This window comes from Mycteria americana, chromosome 8 (genome assembly GCF_035582795.1).
Source record: "Mycteria americana isolate JAX WOST 10 ecotype Jacksonville Zoo and Gardens chromosome 8, USCA_MyAme_1.0, whole genome shotgun sequence".
NCBI lineage: Eukaryota > Metazoa > Chordata > Aves > Ciconiiformes > Ciconiidae > Mycteria > Mycteria americana.
Genome location: NC_134372.1, coordinates 12,726,316 through 12,748,567, shown reverse-complemented (window position 1 = coordinate 12,748,567; position 22,252 = coordinate 12,726,316). Strand labels below are relative to the sequence as shown.

At 50.3% G+C, this 22,252-nt stretch overlaps 1 protein-coding gene across 2 annotated transcripts in view; it reads left to right on the top strand.

Annotated features, from left to right (window-relative positions):
• SH3PXD2B (SH3 and PX domains 2B) overlaps window positions 1-22,252 on the top strand; it is a 79,631-nt gene that overhangs the window by 22,866 nt on the left and 34,513 nt on the right. For both annotated transcript variants that reach the window (XM_075509784.1, XM_075509783.1), the window contains exon 3: window positions 11,251-11,326. In XM_075509784.1, coding sequence (XP_075365899.1) covers window positions 11,251-11,326 — 76 coding nt within the window. The remainder of the gene's footprint in view (window positions 1-11,250; window positions 11,327-22,252) is intronic.

The following is a 22,252-nucleotide window of genomic DNA, read 5'->3' as shown; positions in this document are numbered from 1 at the left end:
GCAGACTTTGAGAAATGCCTCCCTCAGTGAACGGTTTGGGTGCAAAGAGGTTTGGGACCCCTCTGGGGCCGATCCCCCCCTCCCCAAGCTGGCAGCAAACCAGCCCACGTCCCTTCAAGCTTGGAGTGGCTCCGGGAGGGCCAGGAATGAGGAGGAGGAGGGTGGAGGTGAGACCTCTCCCTGTCTTGTGCTGTAAGCAAAAGTTCAGTTCATTCAACTATATTGTGCAATTTCACTCTCGGGTAGGCGGACAGCTTGCCCCAGGCACTGCAGAGCCATCCCAACAGCCGTCGGTGGGGGCTGGCCGAGGTGTTCAGCCTTGCAGAGTGCAGCTGCCATTTTGGGGTTTTTTTGGGTTGTTGGGTTTTTTTTTAGGAAAACATATTGCTGAAAAATGGAGGAAATGTTTTTTAGAAAATTAAGTTGTGGGTCTTCCTCCCTATCTGGGAATTTCTGCCTGTAGAGCTGTTGCTGGCAGCAGGCATTGCCCCTCTCCTGCCCCGGGGAGCACTGGGGTATGAAAACCAGCAGCATCTCTGGTAAGGACCCAAAATCTTGAAGTTCTCACCCAATCTCAGTCAACAGAAAGTTGCAATCCCGTATTTTTTAACTGCACACATACATGCTGAAAATGGCTGATGAAATGGCCACTGAAGAAGGCTTTGTGTTCGGCCATGCAGAGTGCCAAGCCACCTGGGACGCTGTGCAGCTCTTCAAAATGGTGAGCTTTCCTCGTTCTCAGTTGGGAGGAAAGTTAGTGTTTAAATTTTAGCAAAGAAAGAAACTTGGTTCAGTATGTGTAAAATGTTCTCTTGGTTTTTCACTATTAATTTTTTTTAAAAAAAGCTTTCCCCTTGATGCATCACTTAAAACATTAAAAAAATTATTTTCATTTTAGCAGTTAGGTTTTACCGTTCAAATCGAAATGTTAATTGAAATGGATACTCGTCTGCTGATCTTTCTTCTTGGCAAATCAGCATTTTCCAGTTTCCCCCCCTCCCACCCCTCCGCCCACCTCCAGGAAATAAAAAAGTCCCATTGGAAAGTTCCCAGGGAGCTCTGAGGTTTCTGTTTGGGGGGCAGCTGCTTCCCACCTGCCAACAGGTGGGTGCTTTGAGCCCCAAAACCGTGGTGGCTTTTTATCAGCCAGTGAATTTGGCCAGAGGCTCTTCAGGTTTTCTCTCTTCTTATCTCTGTGGTGAATTACACTCAGAGAAGAGCTCTAAGATTAGGGTGCTGTCAAGATTCGTGCTCCTTAGAGGTTTAGTTATGCCAGAAAACCTTGGCATTGCTCGATCTCCCTCTATCCTGGTTGGATCCTAAAAATGCAGGTTCAGTTCAAGGTATGTGGTTTGGGCTGAATTTTCTGTGAAATTTGCGTTCTCATGTTTAAATGCACAGAAAGCAGCAGGGTTGCTGCACTTTGCTGGCTGCTGGGGCTCCTCCGTGGTGCCTCTGTGTTTGCTGGCTCCAGGCCCTGGCAAAGGGCGAATATCCTGGGTTAGGATGGCATTCCCCTTGGAGTTGCATTGCATCGTGCTTTATGCAGTCCCAGAGGCTCCCCGCGGGGCTCCCCATACCCCAGCTCCGCTGCTCGGCGCTCACTCAACCCTTCCCTGTTAAGTGCATTAACTCCTCCGTAAGCCGCGAGGGCCGGTTTCTTCCATCAGACATCGCTTAATGGCAGCGTTCTGGTTTTGCAATCAGCAGAGTTTCTTGGCAAGCTCTGGCCCTCTGGCAAGGTCTGTCTGAACTCAGAAGTGCTCCGAGTCCTCTCCTGCCATCATGCGGGTGGTGGCAGTGCCAGGCTCCTGCGCCTGCCCCGGTGCTTCGCCGCGGCAGCTGTGGGTATGCGCTGTCTGCAGAGACTGCCTGCCCACCTTGGGTTTTTGGGCACCACTGAACTTGGCATCTTTAAATCCCGCCCTTTCTATAAATGGAGGAATACAAGGGCAGGTGCAGAAGGAGGCGGGGTGGGGATGCTGGTGGGTTCACGCAGGAGCTGGGCTGGTTCATGCTGTCCATGGGACCGTCTGCCCGGGGCTTCAGGGTTCCATCAGCTTCTGTCTCTGAGAGACCGAGAGTTTTATTGTCAGGTGGGAGAGGGTGGAAAGGAGCATGGTCAGGCTAAGGACTAAGGCATATCCGTTTCATACGGAGACCCTGGCTTTGGCAGTTAAACCTCACAGGTTTGCAGTGTCTCGCTCTCCACCTGTGTAATTGCACTGGCTGCCATGGAGCTGCTCTTGATGGACACCACCATGAACCCAAGCAGAATGAAATCCTCCCTTGCGCGGAGACAAAAATCTCTCCACATTGGCCTTTCTGCTGACTGTACTCACTTGGAAGGTGGGGTTTGCGTTTAGGGAAGGAGCAGCAGGGAAAACAGATCTGCAAAAAGTCTGATGCAAGAGGAGGGTCATGAGGCGGGTATTTCTGCACCAGCAGTGTTCTCCCAAGTGGTAGGACTGCAGCTTTTGCAGCCCTGCCTGTAGCTCAAATGCCTCCTCCTTTGTCTCATCACATTTGGGCCTGCCACAGATTTAAAACTTGGCATTAATTTCAGGGAAGGAATATACGCTGGTCTGCTGCTCCTGATCTGGAGTGGGGAAGGTTTCTGGGAAAGGAGGTGTTGAAGAGAAATCGGATCATGAGCAATGGGGAAGAAGCTAGGGACAAGTCATCCCAAAGTTTTCGCAAGCGTGCAGCTCGGAGTGGGGTGGCATGTGCGTAAAGTCTCTCTGTGACCCGTCACTGAAACACTTGACTGAAGGCTGCTTCTTGGTGTGAAGCACCGTGTTAGATGTGAAACTACATCTGGTTGGAGTATTTGAGCATGGCCCTCCCCCTTGTTGCGCCTCCGCTGCTTAACACATGAAATAGGGCAAATGTGTTGGTATTTCTCCACCGTTGTTTCCATTTCCACAACAGAAACTAAATCTCATGACTTCCCACTCTTCCGAGCATGTCTACTTTGGGATGCTAGAGAGGAGGATGTGGGTGAACATGGATCGTCTTTGCAGCCTTCCCTATGGCTGCTGCTGCCGTGACAGCTCCAGTGATGGTTGTGGTGGTGGTTCTGTGGTCTTTGGCACCAGGCTGGGGCAGGTGGCACAGCTCTTCCCTGCTCCCGTAACGAGGCTCCTTTCCAAGGGTACTTCCCGGTGCGACACAGCCCCGGCTGTGCTGGGGGGACGTTCCCATGGACGGGATAGGGAAGAGGAAGCGGCACAGACCAGCGTCACCCCCGGGTATTGCTGCTCTGTTCCAAAGCACGTCTACCAGCAAGAGTCATTTCCCACGGCTAGGTCACTGGTGGTGAATTATGGATGCTGTAGGAGTTGTTTGGTGGTGATAATGCTCTGCTCCTGGTGCCTGCACGGAGTGCTGCAGCTTTCAGTGCTCATCTGTGCAGTCTGGGACCTGCCTACCCGGCCTAATGCCATCTAGAGGCTGCAATTATCAGAAATTAAGTGGAAAATGGATTAGTAAAGCACTGTAAAGAGAATGATGACTTCCAGGATTCAGAACCAATAAATCAAACATAAAAAGCGATGTATTTTAATCACCCAAGAAGACAGAGGGATCAGCAGCTCCGTGAGGAGGCTGTGTTAATGGAGATTGCTTGGTGCTCTTCTCCAAATTTGAGGTTTTCTTTTTCTTTTTTTAAACACTAAACTCTCTCCTTAGTCTCTCCCTAGTCTCTCCCAAATATATTCTTGAGAGGCTCACAAAAGGAGGGAAAGCAAGCAGTGCTTTTCAGGAGTTGTTTGGGCCATCCAAAAATGGGTGGTGATTCTGGATCCCACCATCTTGGGGTGTCTCACCTGATGCCTTACTGGAGCTGGGTTTGGGGAACATGAAGCTTTGTCTGCCCTCTGGTTCCTTTCTGGGTACCTTTGAGTGGGCACCTGGAGCTACTTGTTGCTTTTGAAAACTTCGAATGTCTTAAAACATGATTTTTTTTTTTTAATGCTCTTGGAAATGCGCTTTGTAGATGAGCACAGAACAGACATAGAAATCTCTGCAGGAAGCTGGGCCTGGCTTGACCAGAGAGAGAGATATCTGGAGATGAGGGTATTTCTCTTTCTCCTTCCACGACTCTCTTGCCCATCTGCTGCAATTAGCACATGGCGTTGGTTGCAACGGTGATATCTGCAACCAGAAACTCCCATCCTCTCATCACTAATAAACAAACATGATAATCTTCTAGTGATTTCTGGGGGTTTAAGTTTGATGGCTGGATGATAAAACAGGAGGCTCCTTACACCGAGGTTAATACAGGCTTTTAGGGGTTAGACGCTTGGGGCCAAGTGCCTTCTTTGCTGGGAATCCCGGCAGTCCTGGTGAGCGTGTGGTGCCTGTCATGGTCTTGATTGCTTAAGCGGTAGCTGAGCACCGCTGAGGTTTCCACTCAGAGAATCAGCGGGTGCTCTAGCTGGAAACATCTCCCATCCTGGGCAGTGGAAGCTTTTTGCCTGATTGCTTTTGGAGGACCGTTGCACTCGGATCAAACCTGTGGATGTGAAGCTGCCACATCCTCCAAGCCCCCGTGTGCTGGCAGAGCCCGCCAGCTCCCCAGGTTTGGTCCGTGTGGTTTATGGGCGAGCACTCGGGGTAGCACAGACCTGGTGGTGGCTCGGCCCTGGGGCTGCCCCGGGCTGGGGGGGGCAGCACGGGCAGAGGGATGCGTCCTGCTCAGCCCTGCGCCCACTGCCCTCTCCATGCCAGCGAGCTATTCACAGGCACCAGTGTCTCCCTCTGTCTAATGCTTCCTGTGATTTCATAGGAAATTTCTCTTGCAGTGGCAGCTGCTGCCAATTTGTGTAGCCCTTTTTTTCTCTGACTTCAGTTAATTCTTTTTTGTCTATTGCTGAGCGACGCTTAAACTTTTCCATCAGGTTTTCACAATCCAGCCTCTGTGATGCCATTTCCTAGTGCTGAGGAGGTCAGGATTGCTTCTGGCTGGTAATGTGTAAAATGCCCTTGAACTCATCTCTTGCACCAGAAAAGCAGGGACTGGGGAGAAACTGTGGTCATCAAGAAACTGCTCAGTTGTGCTGCCCTTCAGCTCCCATTACTGCCTTTGAACAACCTACTCGCTTTGGCCATTGAATGGGCAGTATGCGGTGCCGCACCAGTAGAGTGAGTCCTTCCCCAGGCTTGACCTCCTGAGCTCAGTATCGCCACACCGGGGATGTGAGCTTGCTCCGCGTTGGTCCTTCTGTCTTCTGGGCTGTTGTGTTTTCACCCCATTTCCTTATAGACAGTCCACATGGACGCAGGGAAGGTGCCTCTTGTAGGATTGCAAAGAGACTAAACATCAGTAGCCTGTGAGCTGCTGCCAGATGTCGTTCTCCTTCCCAGACTATCTGCTTGGCAGATGTTCCCCGAACCAGCTGGCTCCAGGGCACGATGCTGCTTTGATCTGCAGGAGCCCCTTTGCACAGTCTCTGGTTCTCAGCACGCAGCTGTGTCCTTCATCACGTCCCCGTGCAGCCGGGGTGCTGCCGTGATGGCAGGCGGTTGCTGGACCTGCATCCCTTTCCCATTGCATTTGGAGATCAGTGGGATGCTGACCCTTGGAGGACTCTTCTTCCTGTAAGAGGAGACCTGACTAATGCCCTGCTCAGCGCGTGGAGGTCAGGGTGAGCAGCGCATCTGAACATCCCCATCTGGAGTTTGCTGCCACAGGGACAGCAAGGCACACGGTGTGTCCGGCTGCCTGCAGCATTCCCCTTCTCACAAGGGACAGGGCTGATGGGGCGTTTCAGAGTGTGGGATGAGAGCAGGCTTGGCTCGGACCCATCTTTCCCCCATGGCAAGCTGCTGCTTTCTCTCAGTGGGGAGGCTGTTGCACTCACAAAGAGTCTCCTGTGATTCTGCCGCCGCACACTCAGCCGGCCTCTGAAGCCTTTTGTTGAACTTTTTTTTTTTTTTTTCCTTTTCCCCTCGGGTGGTGTCAAAAGCTCACTTCTCTGCTCTGGATAACGGATGTGTCTGGTGGAGGCATGGGTTAGGTCAGCTCTTGCTTGCTAGACCAAGGAGGAGGAATGTGGTTTTATGCTGAACCTCCGTCACGTAGCCAAAGCAAATTCTGTTGATAAGAGAAGGGGGAACTTCCCTCGCTCCCTGCCTGCGATTACGGCTTACAGCCTGGCTCCGACATTGGCTCCTGGTGTTGTGCAAGAGTGGAAGAGTTTGTTCTCCTCACCTGGGTATTTCATCACCCCCCAGCCTGTGCTAGTATATCTTGCTGTTCGGTGACATGCACCATCCCCTCCATAAGTTGGCAAAGACTTGCTTTCTCTTCTGCAGCCCTGGTACGTGCCACGCAAGCCCTAACACTCAGTAATGGAGAGCGTGGGCTTTAGAGCAGCTTGACACAAGCAAATCCCACAGTCCTCCCGGCTGCAGAGGACTTGCTGCAAGAGTAATCCCGTGTCCTTCTGGTTCATCGTTATTGGGGGAATGCAGGACCTCTGTGTTTACCATTTCACCCTTATATTTTTCTTTCTACCAGATCAGATTTAAATAAAAAATAAATTTTTTTCCTCACCTTTATATTTTAGAGGGGAAAACTTTTCCACTTTATTGTAGAAAGCAGAGAAGCAGCAAAGTGATGACACACCTTATTACCTACTGGCTCTTGGCTTGAGGTTGTTTTGGTTTGGTGGTTTTTGTTTTTTTTTTTTTTTTTTTTTTTTCCAGAGACTTCTTGGAGTTCGATTCTGGCTGGGAAGCGATAGGGCCCCGTGTGCAGCCTGTTAGACCTGGGGCCCTGCTCCTCCAGCAGACGTACCCCTCTGGTGCATCGCTGCCTGCGTGGTGTATCCCTCTGGCATTACACCTTCAGCTCCTATTTGGGCAAAGCCCTTCCTGAATGCTCTGCTTCCCGGGAACACCGCTGAGCACATACATTCCCCTCTCCCTAGGATCCCCTGCAGCCTGCAGCACTCTTAATTGATTCAATTAGGATGTTATCTTACGAGTTTCCTGTTAATGAAGAAGCTGCCTGCCAATGTGTTAGCTGTTGATACAACGCTGCTTTTGAAAGGCTCCCTCTCCCCAGGTGGCCCCGCCGGTGTTATCGCCTGCCCTGCGAAGGGACAGCTGGGCCATGGGGACAGCGTGCTCCCACGGTGTGCATAGACCTTCAGCCCTGGCTCACTCCAGAAAGGCTCACTGCCCAGGCATTTCTGGGTTAAAAGAAAACCAGCTAACTGATAAGATAAATTGGTGGAGGAGAAATAGCAGGATAAACATGGCTCTGTGCCCTATCCTGACGCGTGGTTGGGGGGAGCCCCGCTGCCGGTCAGATACACCGCTGGGGTATCTGTGCCCCGGTCCTGGCTTAGGGAGCCAGGGCCCGGCAGCCATGTGATCACCTCCCGTCCAGCATTACTGCAAAGGAATTGGTGAAAAGTGTGAGACAACAGCTTCCTGCATAATAAAAGCACACTGAAATGCTTTAAACTGCATTCACTCCAATTTTTTTTTTTTTTTTTTTTAAGATTCTGTCACAAATACTTTGAAATAATCTTGGAAGGGGAGAAACAATAGGGTTATTGTTTCTTTTTTCCCTTCATTTTTTCTCCCTGACCTGGCTGAGTGTATTGCTGAGAGCCAGACTGGCTCTTGGCCTCGCCGTGCTCTCCCGTGCTCGGCAGGGATAGCTGTGCTCCGACGGGCTGTGTGTCTGTCTGCCTCTCGCCTGCCCCGTCTCCCCCTCTCCCGGGAACTTGGATGGCCAGGCAAGTCCTCCCTTCTGGGAATGTGATGTGAGCAGTCTTGTTTGGAGCTTGGATGGAAACCCTTGCTGCTGAGATGATTTGCAGGAGTCTCCCCGTGCCAACCGCCTGCCTTCCACAACTCCTTGCCTGCTGGGGAGCACGTTTCCCTGCCGAGGCTGGGGAGAAACGTGCTCTCCCAGGAAACCTGCCCTGCCTTGCCTTGTTGCTGGCGTGCCTCTGTTTCTGCAGACCGTCTTCTGATGCCTGTCTGTGCATCCCTCCCCCAGGGCTTGTGGGGTTGCTGCACTTTTACTCTTTTTCCATCCCTCTTCTAGGGCTATGCCTGCTTTCCTTGGTTTTCCTGGGGAAGAGCATTGTAACAACCTGTGCTGTAGTCCCCGTCCTGCAAAATCAGCAGGAGCAAGATGGGCCAGGAAGGGTACAGGCAGCCTCAGATCCTAGAGACCTGTCAGCTGGCTTCCTCCGGGTGTCTGGAGCATCTCTCAGCTCTGGAGCTGACCTTTTCCCATCGCTGCTCTGTGCTTTTCCTCGCTGCAGCTTTATGGCGTGTAGTGCTACGGAAGAACTGTCAGCCCGTGACCCACGGACAGGATTTCTGCAGATGTGTGCTCTTGTATCTTGGAAACGCAAACTGCCTGCCATGGTTACAGCTGGCGCTGGGGTTGTTTTCTTTGGAGTAGGTTTTTAGCTGTTCTTCAGCCACAGGCTCAAGCCTAGTAAAACTGATGAAGGAGTATTTGCTGCTGCCTTCTCTGGAGCTGCGTGATGTGGTAACCAGGTTGGGTGGGATACATGGGACTGACCCCTCTGCCTTGCTCCTTCCCCACCTTCTCCTCTTTCTGTGCATGCCAGAGGGTGCTCCAGGCACCTTGCAACCTCTTTTCATCCCTCCGGCAAGAGAAAAATAGCAGCTTATGAGTATACAGGCATAAGGGTACCAACCCACAGCGGCAGTGCAGGGTCTGCTCAGGCTGGAGTGATGCTGGGGGCTCTGGGCTGGGCTGGAGGGGAGCAGGGTGGCTGCAGGGAGAGGGTCCCCACGCCGCCCCATGATCACTGAGCAGCCACTGCAAGAGGCACTTTCAGTCACAAAAAAGAAAATGGAGAACCTCTGGGCTGAAGTTCTGGACGGGTTTGGTGGGATCACATGGTTGTCAGGAGCAGATCTGGGCAGAGGCACAGCCCAGGCACGTGCATACGGGAGAAAACACAGCTTGCACCGTTTGTGCCTTGGAGGCTCTCAGTGCTCCCAGAAGCAAGAGATCCTCAGCTCGCGTTCAAAAATGAGACGAGGGGAAAGCTTCCAGTGACTCAAGTATTGCGTTGCTTAACAGCAATCAGATGTGCAGCACTTGCGACTTGTTTTGCTCACCCTTTGCCAGTCACAAGCTTTCCCAAGCTCATCCCCACAGGAGGAGCAGGGCCAGAGGCACCTCTCCACTGTGGCACAACACAGGTGTTTTGCAGGGTAATGGGGATGTGGTGTCATCCTTTATTTTCGTGGATTGAGGGAAGAGCAGGAGGCAATTGCGTGCCCAGAGAGGCTGGGGAAGTGGTGCTGCCCTGGGAGCCTGCAGTGCCTCGGGGAGGCGAGTCCTCCCTCAGCCGTGCTCGGGCTCGCTTTGTGGCTGCTGGTAACGTCACCCAGTTATTGCTGAGTCTGGATTCATTTTCTTTGTTGTAAACCCTTTAAAATTTGTTTCGAGAAGGAGCTGTAAACAGGGTCCGTTTGTGCTTAGTGTCATCCTGGTTTTGAGATGTCTTGTTTTCATTTTGAAGAGAATATTTGAGAGCTTCTTTTGGCTTTCCTGTTGTCTTTGGGAGTGTTGGGGGAGGTTTTTATTTCTTCTCAAAATGTAGGAAAAACACTTCCTTCCTTCTGCCCCCTCTCCACCAAACCTCAAGAATTTTATCCTGGTGCATTTGAGATCCAAGGAAAAAAAAAATGCAAGTATTGCATGTGCAGGGGTGTGGAGGGCTATATCAACAAAAAGGGCTTAGCTTTAGCATTACAGCACTTTAAACAAGCTTGTGCTTAGCAGTAGAGGCGTCCCCAGCCCTTAGCTAGGAGCAGAGACCTCCTGTAAAAAGCACGTGGAAAAATAGGTGCCAAAGAACAAGAGCCATGAAAACCAGGGAGCTAGGTGGGACACGTCCCCCAGGGGTGTTGGGACCCCAGAGTTTGGCCCTGCACAGACTCCCTGGGGTGGAGGGGGTCCCAATGTTACGTGGCGGAGCAGCAGACAGGAGGGAGCATGTGCCTCTGGCTGCTCGGTGGTGCCCATCCTTCTGCCAGGCTGGGCGAGGGCTGCCTGCAGATGCCTCTCGTGGGATGAATGGCTCGGGCTCTCTGGTTGCATAGTTTCCTCTTTGCATGAAATACTTTAAATATTAATTGTGCCAGAGGAGAATGGCTGTTTAGACTTTGTAGGTGCTCAGGACACTTCCTGGGCAGGTTGTCTCCAGTGCTTCCATAAGTGCTTAATTATTTATGCAGAGTGCAATATCTCCAATAGGAGAGGGCAAGACCCATTTAAAATATCCTGGGGACCAGGGAGCTCTTCAGGTGATGTGAAACAGAGCTCACATCCATGCCCCAGAGAAAACAAGGGAGAGTTTGTATCTCCCTCCCCTTCCTTCCAAAGGAGGGAGTATCTGAGTGGTTGGATGGATGGCTGGGCATGCTTTTTCTCCTCTTCTGCTCTGTGTAAAGTGCAAAGCCCAATCCAAATGGTATTTTCCAGCAAGACCAAGTAGAGGAAATACTGAGAACGTGGATCCTGCCGGGGCATCGATATTAAGCATTATAGCAGATGCAAGGAAGTTGTGTGCATGTGCTGAAGCACCGGTGCAGGCACCCAGCGAGAGCAGGAGCTGGTTATCACCTCTCTTTGCTGACTAACCGTACTAAGTGCAGTTGCATCAGTCAGGAAATTATTTGTTTAATGCTGAAGATCCCATAAAACATTCATCCCTCAAAGCCTGTGTAGCACAAAGCATTCCCCAAACTTGACGTATAACTTCAAGTCCTGTTGCAGGCAAACATGAGTTGGTGCTGTGAGTCCAAGTCAGCTGTAGTCCAGGAACTGTGTCAGTGCTGTGCTATGCTTGAGCTAATAAGCGTAAAATATGCCTTTTTTGAGGAGCTTCTGAGATCTAGTGACCGAGGTCCATCAGGATGAAACTTAATAGTTGCAGAAATGCAGATTACATAAATCACCCGTGCTGAGCAGAATGATAGTGATGAGCAACATCGGTGGTGAGAAATGCCTTGAAAATAGTGGAGATGATGCTAAGATCTTGTGCTTCTGGCACTGCTTTGGATGTGCTTCCCTCGGTGCTGCAGGTCGCTGTACCCTGGCTGATGGTGCTGTGAACGATGTCTAGGACACTGCTGTTTTGGAGAACAGGCTTCTCCTCCTCCTGGGGAGAGTGGCCTTGTGTCGTGCAAGTTAATCACTGACTTTAATCACCTCTCTTGCGTTTCCTTTTCTAGATGCAAATGCTGGACAAGTTTCCAATGGAAGGAGGGCAGAAGGACCCCAAGCAAAGGATTATCCCCTTTCTGCCAGGTAGGCGAGTGGACTCCAGCAAAAACCATGCTGGTTTTGGCATGACAGGAGCTTTTTCCCAGTACATGTGTGAGCATACACGTGCTTTAGCTCTTATCTCCTGAACCATCTGAGCAATAGCAAGTTCTTGGCCTGCACCATGTCCATTAAAACATCTGTGTTTGTTACCAATGTGCCCAGCGAGTATTAAACCCTTCAGTCATTCTCTCTCCCTCCAGAAAGTATTAGTGGGGGATTTCAGCTAAGCAACCCTGCTTGCACAGCTTCTGCCAGGAGCAACCCCGCAGCAGCCTGCTTGTTTTTGGAAGGGGTCTGGCTAGCATGGCACAGGGCTGAGGGTGGTGTGAGGCTCCCTAGGAACTGCTCATACACTGTTTTTCCTGTCCCATGCAACTCAAAGGGCCATCCAGAGAGAAAGAAATAACAATTGAATTCCTCATGTTAAATCAAGATGGTTGACAGCCTTGGCTTCCTCCTGTGATGTTCAGGACTGGTTGCCTAAGGACAGGATTTCTGTGGCATGATGTGTGCTCTGCCAGCCCAACGTGCAGCTGAGCGTTTGTGTGCCCGAGGAATAGATGTAGTGGTCCATTGCAAACTTTGTGGTGCAGGAGATTGCTTGTGGCTGCCCTTTGGTGCTGCTGCTACAGGGAAAAAAAGAACCCTAATGTGCCTTGCAAAAATACCCAGCCTGAGGGGGCCCTGGGAGTCTTTCATGCACCCATAGCTAATGGCTTTGACCACAGAGTTGTCTTTACCCCCACCCCCAAGTAGCTAATGGGCATATTTAGAAATGTCACGGTACCATAATCACTTCCAGTGACTGTCAGGTCCATTTAGTGCAGCCCTTTGTGCTGTGAACATACTTTTGAAGCCTCCTGGCTTTTCTAGAAACATAAAGGCGCTTAGTGGGCTTTGCTTTTTGCTGACTGGCGTGAAGAAAATAATTTACACCCCTTTCTGAGCAAGAGATTCTTGTTTGGATTTCCCATAGAGGGATTTCTGATTCTGGCTTGTCCTTGCATTGTAACATCAGCAAAAGCAAAGCACACCTGACATTAATACAGCAGAAAAGCCTTTGCTGTACAAGTACTTCTGCCAGCAAGGAGTGGGGCAGAAGAATGGAAGCCAAATTGGCAAAGGGCGTAACTTGGAAAAATTGGACATAACGGTTTGGCCATGCTGCACTTGCAGAAAATTCCCACCAAAATGCTGCTATTTTTGGAAGGCAGCGATCGGGCTCGGGAAGCCTGGTCGGAGCACTGCTTCTCGCAGCACACTCATCAATATTTGTTTCTTCTTCTTGGTGTTGAAATAGTTTCCCTTCGCTAAAAAGCATGTCACTGGCATTTCCGTTGGAGGAAAAAGGGCGTTGAAGTTTCTGGAAAATAAAGCCTGGCTCTTGTGTAAGAAGGCAGTTTTGGGGAGTTAGGATCACCATCCTCTAGAGGAGCTTGTGCATTTGTGTGTGTCCTCTGCAGAGACGTTTGCCCTTTTGCTCTGGTCCTCTTTTTGCAACAGGATTAAATACCGTTTACTGAGGCAGTCACACATTGACTTGGAAAACCGCTAGTCCATGCTTCTCCCAGAAATATTTCTTGACATTTCATTTCTGCAGTGGCTTGCGATGGCTGAGAAGAGAGGGACTACTGATGCCTAACAGCTGGCACCTGCAGCTTTACCACCTGTACTTTCAGGTGCCAGCACAGGGCAAGGGGTGGTGTGGTGAGAAGATCCCAGTACGGGATGGTGTCCTACCTCCGAGCAGGGGACAAGGGAAGGCTCTTTTAATAGTTGCTGGCTGTGCTAGAGGATGGTTCCTTTCTGGAGCAGTTCTTGGCCTTGCCAGTTTGGGATGGCAATGGGTTTTGTTACTTACAGCTGAACCCAAACTTCGTCTCTCTTTGCCTAGGGGTGCCGTCCAGGTGAGGTCAGCACAGCCTGGGTCTCTTTCTCTGCAAAATGTGGCTCTAGTATGCTTAGACTTGCTAGGGTTTTGATTATGTTCAGCTTCTGTGAGTACTGTAGTTAGTTCCCAGTCCCGTTTTGAGCAACATTTTTAGCATCTGAATTTCATTACCAATGGAGATTTGGCTCCGGTGGTTTACTGAAAGTACACTGCTTTCTGGGAAGTCCTTTGTAGCGTAACATTAGACATTGTGGCCACTGCAATTCTCAAAAATGTCTCCTGCGACCCTGTGCCTCCTGCAGCTCTGCCTTTCTTAGCAAACCCCTAAGCATCCCAAACTCAGGGTCACCACCATGACCTGAGAAGGTGCCATCTGGGTTTGTCTGTCAGGCTGGTTTCCTGGAATGGGAAGACAGTTCCATGAATACGCTGTAGTTACAACATCCAGCCCATGGGAACTCTGTTTGCTTTGTGTTGCTTCGTTTTGTTAATGTTTGCTTCGAGGATGTGGCTTCTTGGAAATTTCTAGAGACTTCGGGTCTTTTGAAGTAGGTCTCTGATGGTATCAGAAAACGGTATCCTAAGTGCAAGTCCTTCAGCCCACTCAGCTCTTCTGAAGTGGAGTCATAAAGCTGGGTCCTCCGAAGCAGAGCAGAGCAATTGCACTTGAGGTTTGGGGCCAGGGGTTGTCCTTTCCCAGGTGTTGGCACCACGCTCATCCCGTAGCACAGCTTGGTGGGGTCTGGTTCGGCCTGGCAGGACATTGCAGTGCTCCTGCACCATGCCTGAAAAACCTCTGCTGCCATATAGGGGAATTTGAAGTGGACTCTTGGCTACTTTTGCTGGCTTTGAGCCACTGGCACAGCCTGCCCAGCTTCATGTGGTGCTGAGGATGGCCCCTTGAAACAGCTCTGGCGGCACCCAGCCCGTGCATGGCATCAACTGGGGTCCCTGGAGTGGAGTCAGGAGCAGCTGGCGAGAGAGAAAAGACCTGTCACTGCCCAGCCCGGGGTGACGTCGTGCTGGGCAGCTCTGTCCTCGCCTGCAGGAGTCCACACTAAGGGTTACATGCTTGTTGGCTGGGAGATGATGGTATGGAGACCCCAGGAAAGAATGAACTAAGAAAACAAATGAGCTCAGTTGGGCCCGCTGTGTAAGGGCTGTGCCAGATCTTTCAGGAAACAGCTTTTATAAGGAGAGTGGAGCCTTCCAAACTTCGTACAGCCCGAGTGGCCTGGAGCAGATCCTGGCCAGTCAGCTTCGCTGGAAACGTGAGCCTCAGCAAGGAGGGGTTGCCTGATGCTGAGCTAACTTTGGCTGTAAAATTGCTTTTTAGGAAGCTTTAGCTACAGACAATAGTGAACTCCCAAGAAGGGAGGAGGAGAAAGGGGGTTCGGTGAGATCATTTTCAAAAGCAGAATGATGCCTCCTTTCTACTCCCTTCCCAGCCTGCTAACCTGCTTGGCATGGGCATCAGTGGTGCCCACATACTTTGGGGCTTTTCTCCCAGAACAACTGTGGGGATGCTAAAGCTCCCCACAAAGGCCCCATGAAGGAGGTGGAAGACAACTCATCCCTTTTCCAGTCATATTACCTGACTTTCCCCAGTCCCATTGCATCTTCATCAGAGCTGGAGATGGGGCAAGGGTCCTAATTACTAATTTCTGCTCTAGCAAGATGGGCATCTCTGTTGTAGCACTGTTGCGTGGACGGTCCCAGGCTAGCTTGCAGCCCATAATCAGTATGGTTGCCTTTTCTGTAGGTTTTCAGCTAACCCTGCTGACGTGCGGGCAGTATGACCCTCGGCAGAGTGCTGCACTGAAGCAGTTGCTCTGCTTCTGACCTTTGAACTGTCTTTAAACAAACTACCTTACTTTTTTCTCCATTGCATGGCACTATAGGCCATAGAAGCAATGGCCTTGGGAACATTTTGCTCCTGCTCCAGCAGGATCCCAAACCATGGGAGTGGAAGGGGCTGTCTTGATAGGGGCACTGTTTAATTTGGCTTCATTTCACAACGTATGGGACTCCATGCTTATGCTATAGCCAGGACAGCCCCAGAGGCACTTTGCTGGTCCCCCTCTTTTTCACCAGGGTACGTGCACAGCGCAGGACTTTGCCAAACAGATGCTAAGTGCAGGGCTCCTGGAAACGCCATCTCCCACGCCTGCTTCCCCATCCTAGGAATAGCCCACGTAGCTGGCTGCTCCGTGGGCTGGGATTAATTATATGTACATTTGGGGCTGCCTTTTTTTGAAGTGAGTTTGGAACCGGTGCCAGGGAAAATCTGGATGTGATTTGAAAGGTGCAGAGAAGTGAATTCCTTCCGAGGCTGTGGGGCAGGGGGGAGTGGGGGGAGTCCTTCAGGGTAAAGCAAGAGGCACAGATGGTTTTCCATTCTTGAAATATCTGTCTTGGTTCGCGGCCGTGATCGGCAGGGTGATTATTTCAGGTTCTCTGCCCTTCCAACTTGCTGGAGATCCAGTAACAGCCTTTGGCTCAAGAGGGGCCTCAACCATTTTGCTGGTTGAAGTGCCTCTGCCTTGTTTTTTTCAGCTCCTTACTCCCCAGTATAACTTCAGCTCTGCCTGGAGAGTTCCCATGGGAGGGAATAATTTGCAGAGCCCTACCTGTTTGTTTGGAGAGATTAACCCCTCTTGTGGCCTGCCTGCTCTATCTCATATTGCTGGAGACTTGAATTCCTTATCGGCCCTTTCCCCAAGCTCTCTTCTGACACTTTGCAGTCCTTGATGAATGGCTGAGGCAGCGGGGGCCATGTTGCATCCATCACTTTGCAGCCCCCCCTCTGGAGCCGCTGCAGCACCCTTTGCTCTCGGTCGATCAGACAAAGCAAAGCAGCCTTGATTAGCCACAAAGGGGGTTTCTTCCAGTCCTGGGAGTGCAGAAGCTTTCTGGCACCAGAGGAAGGTGGGCAGACAGAGCATCTTCAGTGGAGCTTCTCTGGCTGGTGCCAACTCCACTGCGTGGGGGACACAGCTCATGCTCCCCAGAGATGACCTGCAAGGGGGTGGTGGGCACCAACCTCCTCCTCCTGCCCAGTTGGGTATGAGGCAGCATGCCAATGTTATTTCTGCTGTTGAAGCCCTGAGCTCAGTGATGTGGAACTTAAACGCAGAAGGGCAACCTCTGCTCCAGTGACTGCATTGCTGGATAGGACGTAAAAGCCAGCAGATTGTCCACCTGTGTCCTGGCCGGACCGTGTCAGTGGAAGGACTATCACAGTGGGGTTTTGTGGGGGAAAGGAGTGCAGGGATTGTGGCAAAGGAAGATTTTAAGGAGGGATTTGAAGGAAACCATGCCAGCGGTTTACATGAAAACTCTTCCTAGGGTGGGACAGTTAGGACAACAGCTGTTGTGGGACAGCGCTAGCTGGCATGAGGTTCACAGGGATGCACTGAATGGATTTGCTGCTTAGCCACTACGTTGGATGAACTCCTGCTAATGTGTGGTGGCCCTCTTGGCCACGGTGGGTGGAAATGAGTAGCAGTGGTGCAGGGAGAGGAGTGTCCCCAAAGAAGAAGGGAAGAAAGGAGGAGCACGGTTGCGTTGGTGGAACATGGAGCTTTCTAACTGGGGAGCATCACATCCCAGGAGGTTGTGAGCTCTATCCACTGACTGATGGAGTCTCAAAACAGCATCAAGGGCACTGTGGTTTTCCAGGCTTCCCTCCCAGCAGGGTGAAGAGCACCGCTGGCTCCCTGCCGTCAGCCCAGTGCTCAGGGCAGTGAAAGGGAGGAAATGGAAGCACTGGGACAATTTGAGCACCAGAGCTGAGTGGATGGTGCCAGCAGGTCAAAAGGGGAGGGAGGGAGGGAAGGGGTCGGGCAGAGGAAGGGAAAAGCAGGCCTGAGTGCCCATAGCCGTGTTTCCAGGCTGCTTGCAAGGTCTCCCCACCTCTGCCCTGCCACTGCCTAGCTGGGGACATGAGGCGCTTGCGTCCGACTCAGAAGTCCTTCAGATGTGGCTAGAGGTTGGCTTTGTGGTAGGCTGGGATCTTTTTGTTACGTTTCCGCCCTCCCCAGTCCCCCTCTGAGAACCAGCTGGTGCCCCCAGCGCTGAAGCCCCTGTCCTGGTATTTGCCTGGCTGTAAAAACAAACCAGGGTCAACAAGGAGATAAAACAAGTAAACAAATGCTCGAGTCGGCAAGGGGAGCCGGAGACATAGCTTCTGCTGCTTTGTTACTCTTGAATTCGTCTTTTCTTTGGGCAGGGAAAAGCCTCAGTTACTTGGAAGCAGTCTCCGAAGAGCACAGCTGGCTTTGGCCGCAGCCCAGGCGTCAGCTCAGCAGCGTGCGTGGCACGGGAAGGGCACGGCGCTTCTCCTTCGCGGGGCTGGGAGGGCCTGGCTAAGAGCAGCAGGGCGAGAATTAACATCGCTTGCCCTTGGGATTTCCTCCCCGTGGTGAATCCTCTGCTGAGGGCTGCCGCTTGTGCCTTGCCCCTTTTCTGAGGTGCTTGTGAGGACAGGGGCTGGGGTCTTCTCCTGGACATGGCGGTGGCAGAGGTCCTCCACCTGCCCCAGCTGCTTTCATGTTGTGTATAAAGCACCTGGTGATTTCTGGAAAGCACTGCATGAAAAACTGGAGACTTTTATTATTTTGGGTGGTGAAACTCAGTTTTGACTCTGATGTCCAACTGATGTAAATATTTATGGTGGCTTGCTTTTTTCTAAATGAAATTAATCCTTGTTACTCCAAAGCAACCCTACAATAGTAAACCATTCTGCATTGCTTAATTCCCCCCAGCAGCTGTAACCAGCCAGTAAGCGTATGAAACATGGTATCAGGTATAGCCGGAGAGACGTAGACAGGGAACATCCTCCCACTTTTGCACGGAAGATCAGTGCAGAGAGACTTCATTTGCTTTAATTTTTAAGGAGTTGCTTATATTTCAGCTCTCTTCCTTTCAGTTTTATTCCCTCTATCTTTAAAGGATGGGTTGTGTTGGTCAGATTTCTCCAGTCAAAATGCTGACGGAGAATAATAATAATAATACTGCCAGGTTACCCTTAAAGAGCAGATGCATGCAAAACGCCTAACTTCTGCTGGGAAAGGGGGGTAACAAATGTGTAGCCAGCAAAGCACGTGCAATGCTTTGGCGCATCTACAGTTATATTACTGTAATGTATAATAAATATATTCACTGGAATAAAGTGTTGTATATTCTACTGAAGAAAGAACACTTTCTAAATTGTAACTTCTGCACAGAGTGTCTTCAGAGCCATTGTCCTCCTCAGAGGCATCACTTTTTCCCTGTAGGTATTAACAGGTTTTCAAAATCCAGAAAAAGCAGGCAGCCTGTCCTGGAGCCTGGGTACTTCTTGCGCAGGGAGACTTGCCAGGGCAGCCACTCCATAGTGGTGCCTTATCTCTCTCTTCTTTTTCCAAAATCAACTTACTTGACACATTCCCAGGTGATAAACGTTCAGTGTACTCATAGCTTTGTTAGTGTGTATGAAGGACAGTGTATTTTACCGCACTTCCTTGTGCAGCGACTTTCTTGTGCTAGCAGGGAGGGATACTCATTGCTCTGATTGCTCATGCATAACCGTATGTATGTAAATAAGAAAATCTAATCTTTTATGAGTGCTTGAGTTGTGGCAAGAGTGAGAAGCTGGTGAAGTGGAGCCTGCAGCAGCACTGACCTTACCAGCTGATGGAAAACCCTACTAATCAGAGAGAGATGCAGAATTGCCTTCCTTCACATTTTCCCCTTTGTGTTTCTCATGCTGACGTTGAGGCTGAGGGCAGGAGCACTGCTATGAGTATGTTAGGAGTAAAGTGAATCTCGCCAAAGGATGTTCTTAAACAAAAGGTAGAGGTGGTACTTATTTTTCTCGTATTGGAGCAAATTTTTTTTTGCTGAGTTTGCAGGCATCCAGGGGTCACGGATCCAAGCTGCATCAAGGCTGTCCTTGCTCTTGGTAGATACCACAAAGGCAGCTGAGATTGCTCCCCCTTCTCTGTTGCTCTGCATCTCTCATGCCGCAGATTTACTGATTGAACAGTTCAGCCAACTGGGAAACTTCACCATGGAAAATCAAACCCCAGAGACCTTCCCCTTTTTTCTGCTGGCATCTTTCTGTGCAGACGTTTCTCCTCGCTGTTCTGCATGGCTTGCCTTTGCCTGGAGCTAGGTTACACTGTGCCAAAGCTGGGCCAGCAACCGAGCCCTTCTCTACACAGTACCTGTGTCAGGCTGCTCGCTGGAAGAGGCCAGGACAGCAATTATCCAATGCAGTCATCAGACTTAACTTCCCTCTTGCCTTGGCCCATCTGCCCATTTATTTGCCATGTGTTTCCTTTAGGATCTAAAGGAGCTAATCCTGAGCCCTCTCCTCCCCTTCAGCATGAAGGAGTATCTGCTGTGGGCAGGAGGAGGAGAGTCCGCCTGGATGACTAGCAGGGCAGTAACCCGGTACCAGGCTGGGAGTTGTTACAAGCTCCTGGAGGCAGCCAAAAAAAGCATAAAGCAGAAAACGCTTCGAACAAGGTGTGAGTGATGGGCGCCATTGCCTTCGCTGTGTCCCTGGAGCTACAGCAGTGAGGGGCGCAGATATGAGATGAATAATGTCATGCGTTTCTCTTGCATTATATGGTCTTTGGCCACGTGAAAAGCCCCAGTGGGCAGCACTGTTATTCCCGTTTTGCAGATATGGTCTAAGGAAAATCTGCCCAGGAAAATGTTGCATCGCATTGACCCAGCAAGTTGCCCATCTTTCCCTTCCAGGAAGGAAGTGGTTTCCTGCTCTCTCTTGCCTTTCAAGTCAAGGATTTATATAGCTGTATTTGGCAGCACTGAAGGGTCTACAATTATGTTAATTAGGCATTTTGATTAAAAAGCAGCTTTTTGTTAGAAAATAAATTTCCTTTTTGAAAAATACTAGCTCTAGAGCAAATCAAGAGAGGAGCTGGATTTCCTGCTGGTTCATATGCTCTGTGCCGGGGCTAATTTAAGATCACTTTAGTTGTTGTGATGTATTTATTCACCAAAACTATATTCTTTTTATTATTATTCACTAGCATCTGTTTGTTAAACATTTAAATATTTCCACACCCAGAGCTTATTATTTCAGACATTTATAATGTACCCACCCATCAGTGATTTCATTTTGGCAGACATAAAACCAAAACAGCTATTCCTCACAATTACCAACAAAATTATTGTGATCCATTCATCTTTTTAAAAATCATCATTCAAATAGAAACCTACACAGCAAATATGCCATGATTGCTGGTGAGAAGGGAAAACTGTTTATCATTTGCTTGTTTGATGGAAAATAATTGCTATAGGCAAGGAAAGGAGCTCCAACCTGGTTGTTGCTCCCTTTCCCTCCTAGTCTTTCCAGACAACTTCTGTGTTCCCAGGCTATTCACCCTCAAAATCTAAAAGACAGATTGAATAGAGGGGTATTTTTTTCTCACTGTATCATAAAGACTGCCAGACTTGGCTCTGGCAGGCTGCGAGAAGGAATGCATTTCAGAGCAGAGCATTTCCCACCATGAATGTCTCAGCCCCTCGCTGTCAGCAGGACATAAATGAGAAGCAGTCCTTCTGGTATGAGCTGGCCTGACCCTTTGCATTTCACTGGAGGGCAAGTACAGAGCTAGTACTGTGATTGCTGTGTGCTCCCTTGGACAGTCCAGTTTTGAAGGCATTCTGCATTAACTGAGCCTAGCAGGAGATTTGGCTCCTCCATAAAGTTCTGATTCATGCTCCTTGCAAGCTGAAGTTGGGTTGGCATAGTTCACCTCTGCTTAAAAAATGCATTGGCAGGCTGCACAAGTCATGGATGTTCCAGATCCTGGACAAGTCAGGGAGAAGCAGGGGGCTGACCCAGCCCTGGTTTTAAAATTCTGATAAGTGTGTGGCCATTTTAACACGTCCAGTTCTTGGGTGGCTTGGTAGCATCCAGCCTCTGGTTCCAGCAATGCCGTGGCTCCTGCGAAGGTTCGCTGTAGGGGCTGAAGCTAGCCATGGTGCAGCAAAGGGCTGTGTGACTCTCCAGAGTGCTTTTCCTTGTTCTCACGTTGCTTGTACAGAGGGTGCATTGGTATTTGGTTGTGAGGGGAGTTTGGCTTCTGGGTTGCCCCAATGTGACCTCTTTGATAAATGAAGGGATTGCATGGACAGACACATCAGTTGCTCTCCCTGGCTTTGGTGGTGGGATTGGAAACCCAAGTAGGGACAAAAAGAGACAAGACTTTCCTATGGTATGGGGGATGTCAGGAGGAACTTGAGGGAACTTCATTACCACCCACCCACCCGCCGCTAAAACACAATTTTCCAGGTGATTGTGTTGCAAAGCAGTGCTGGTTCCTGGTGCTTTGGCAAGTGCTGGTCTGAAATCCTACCACTACCAGTCCTTTTGATCACCGAGTCTCTACCTGTATCTGTTTCACTGTCTGCTAATGGCTTTTGTCTCGTTAAATGCCAGAGAAGCTGTTCTCTGTGAAAGCAGCTTGAAGCACTTAGGACTCATTAGACATCAAAGGAAAGAGGCCTGTACCGCAAGCCAGAGGGGAGGAAATGGAGTGGCGAGAAGATCCCGTTAATGGAGAACACAAATAAACCCCAGACAGGAAGGAAAATCCTATAGGTCTGACTCAGAGCTGCGGTCCTGACACTGTGGCTTCGAGGACCAGTTCAACAGAGGAGCTGCGCAGAGAGAAACCCTCTGGCTTGACTTCTGCCCACACTAGACCCCGATGCCCTGAGCAAGCCTGGAGCCTGCAACAAGGGTCCCACCTGCACTGGCAGTCGCAGGGACGTCCGCTTCTCTGGAGAGTGCTGGCATTTGCCAGTGGACTTGTACACCCATGGCTTGCATGCCAGCAGACTGTAAGGTATCAGGCACGTGCTTTGATAGGGGCTGCTCCTCTGTCATCGCCACATTGGTGAGAGAAGATGGGGATGCAGTTTGCTGGTAATTGTTTCCTCTTCTCTCTCCTTGAACGTGCTTGCCACTTTAGATGTGCTTTATTCTGATAAGGTAT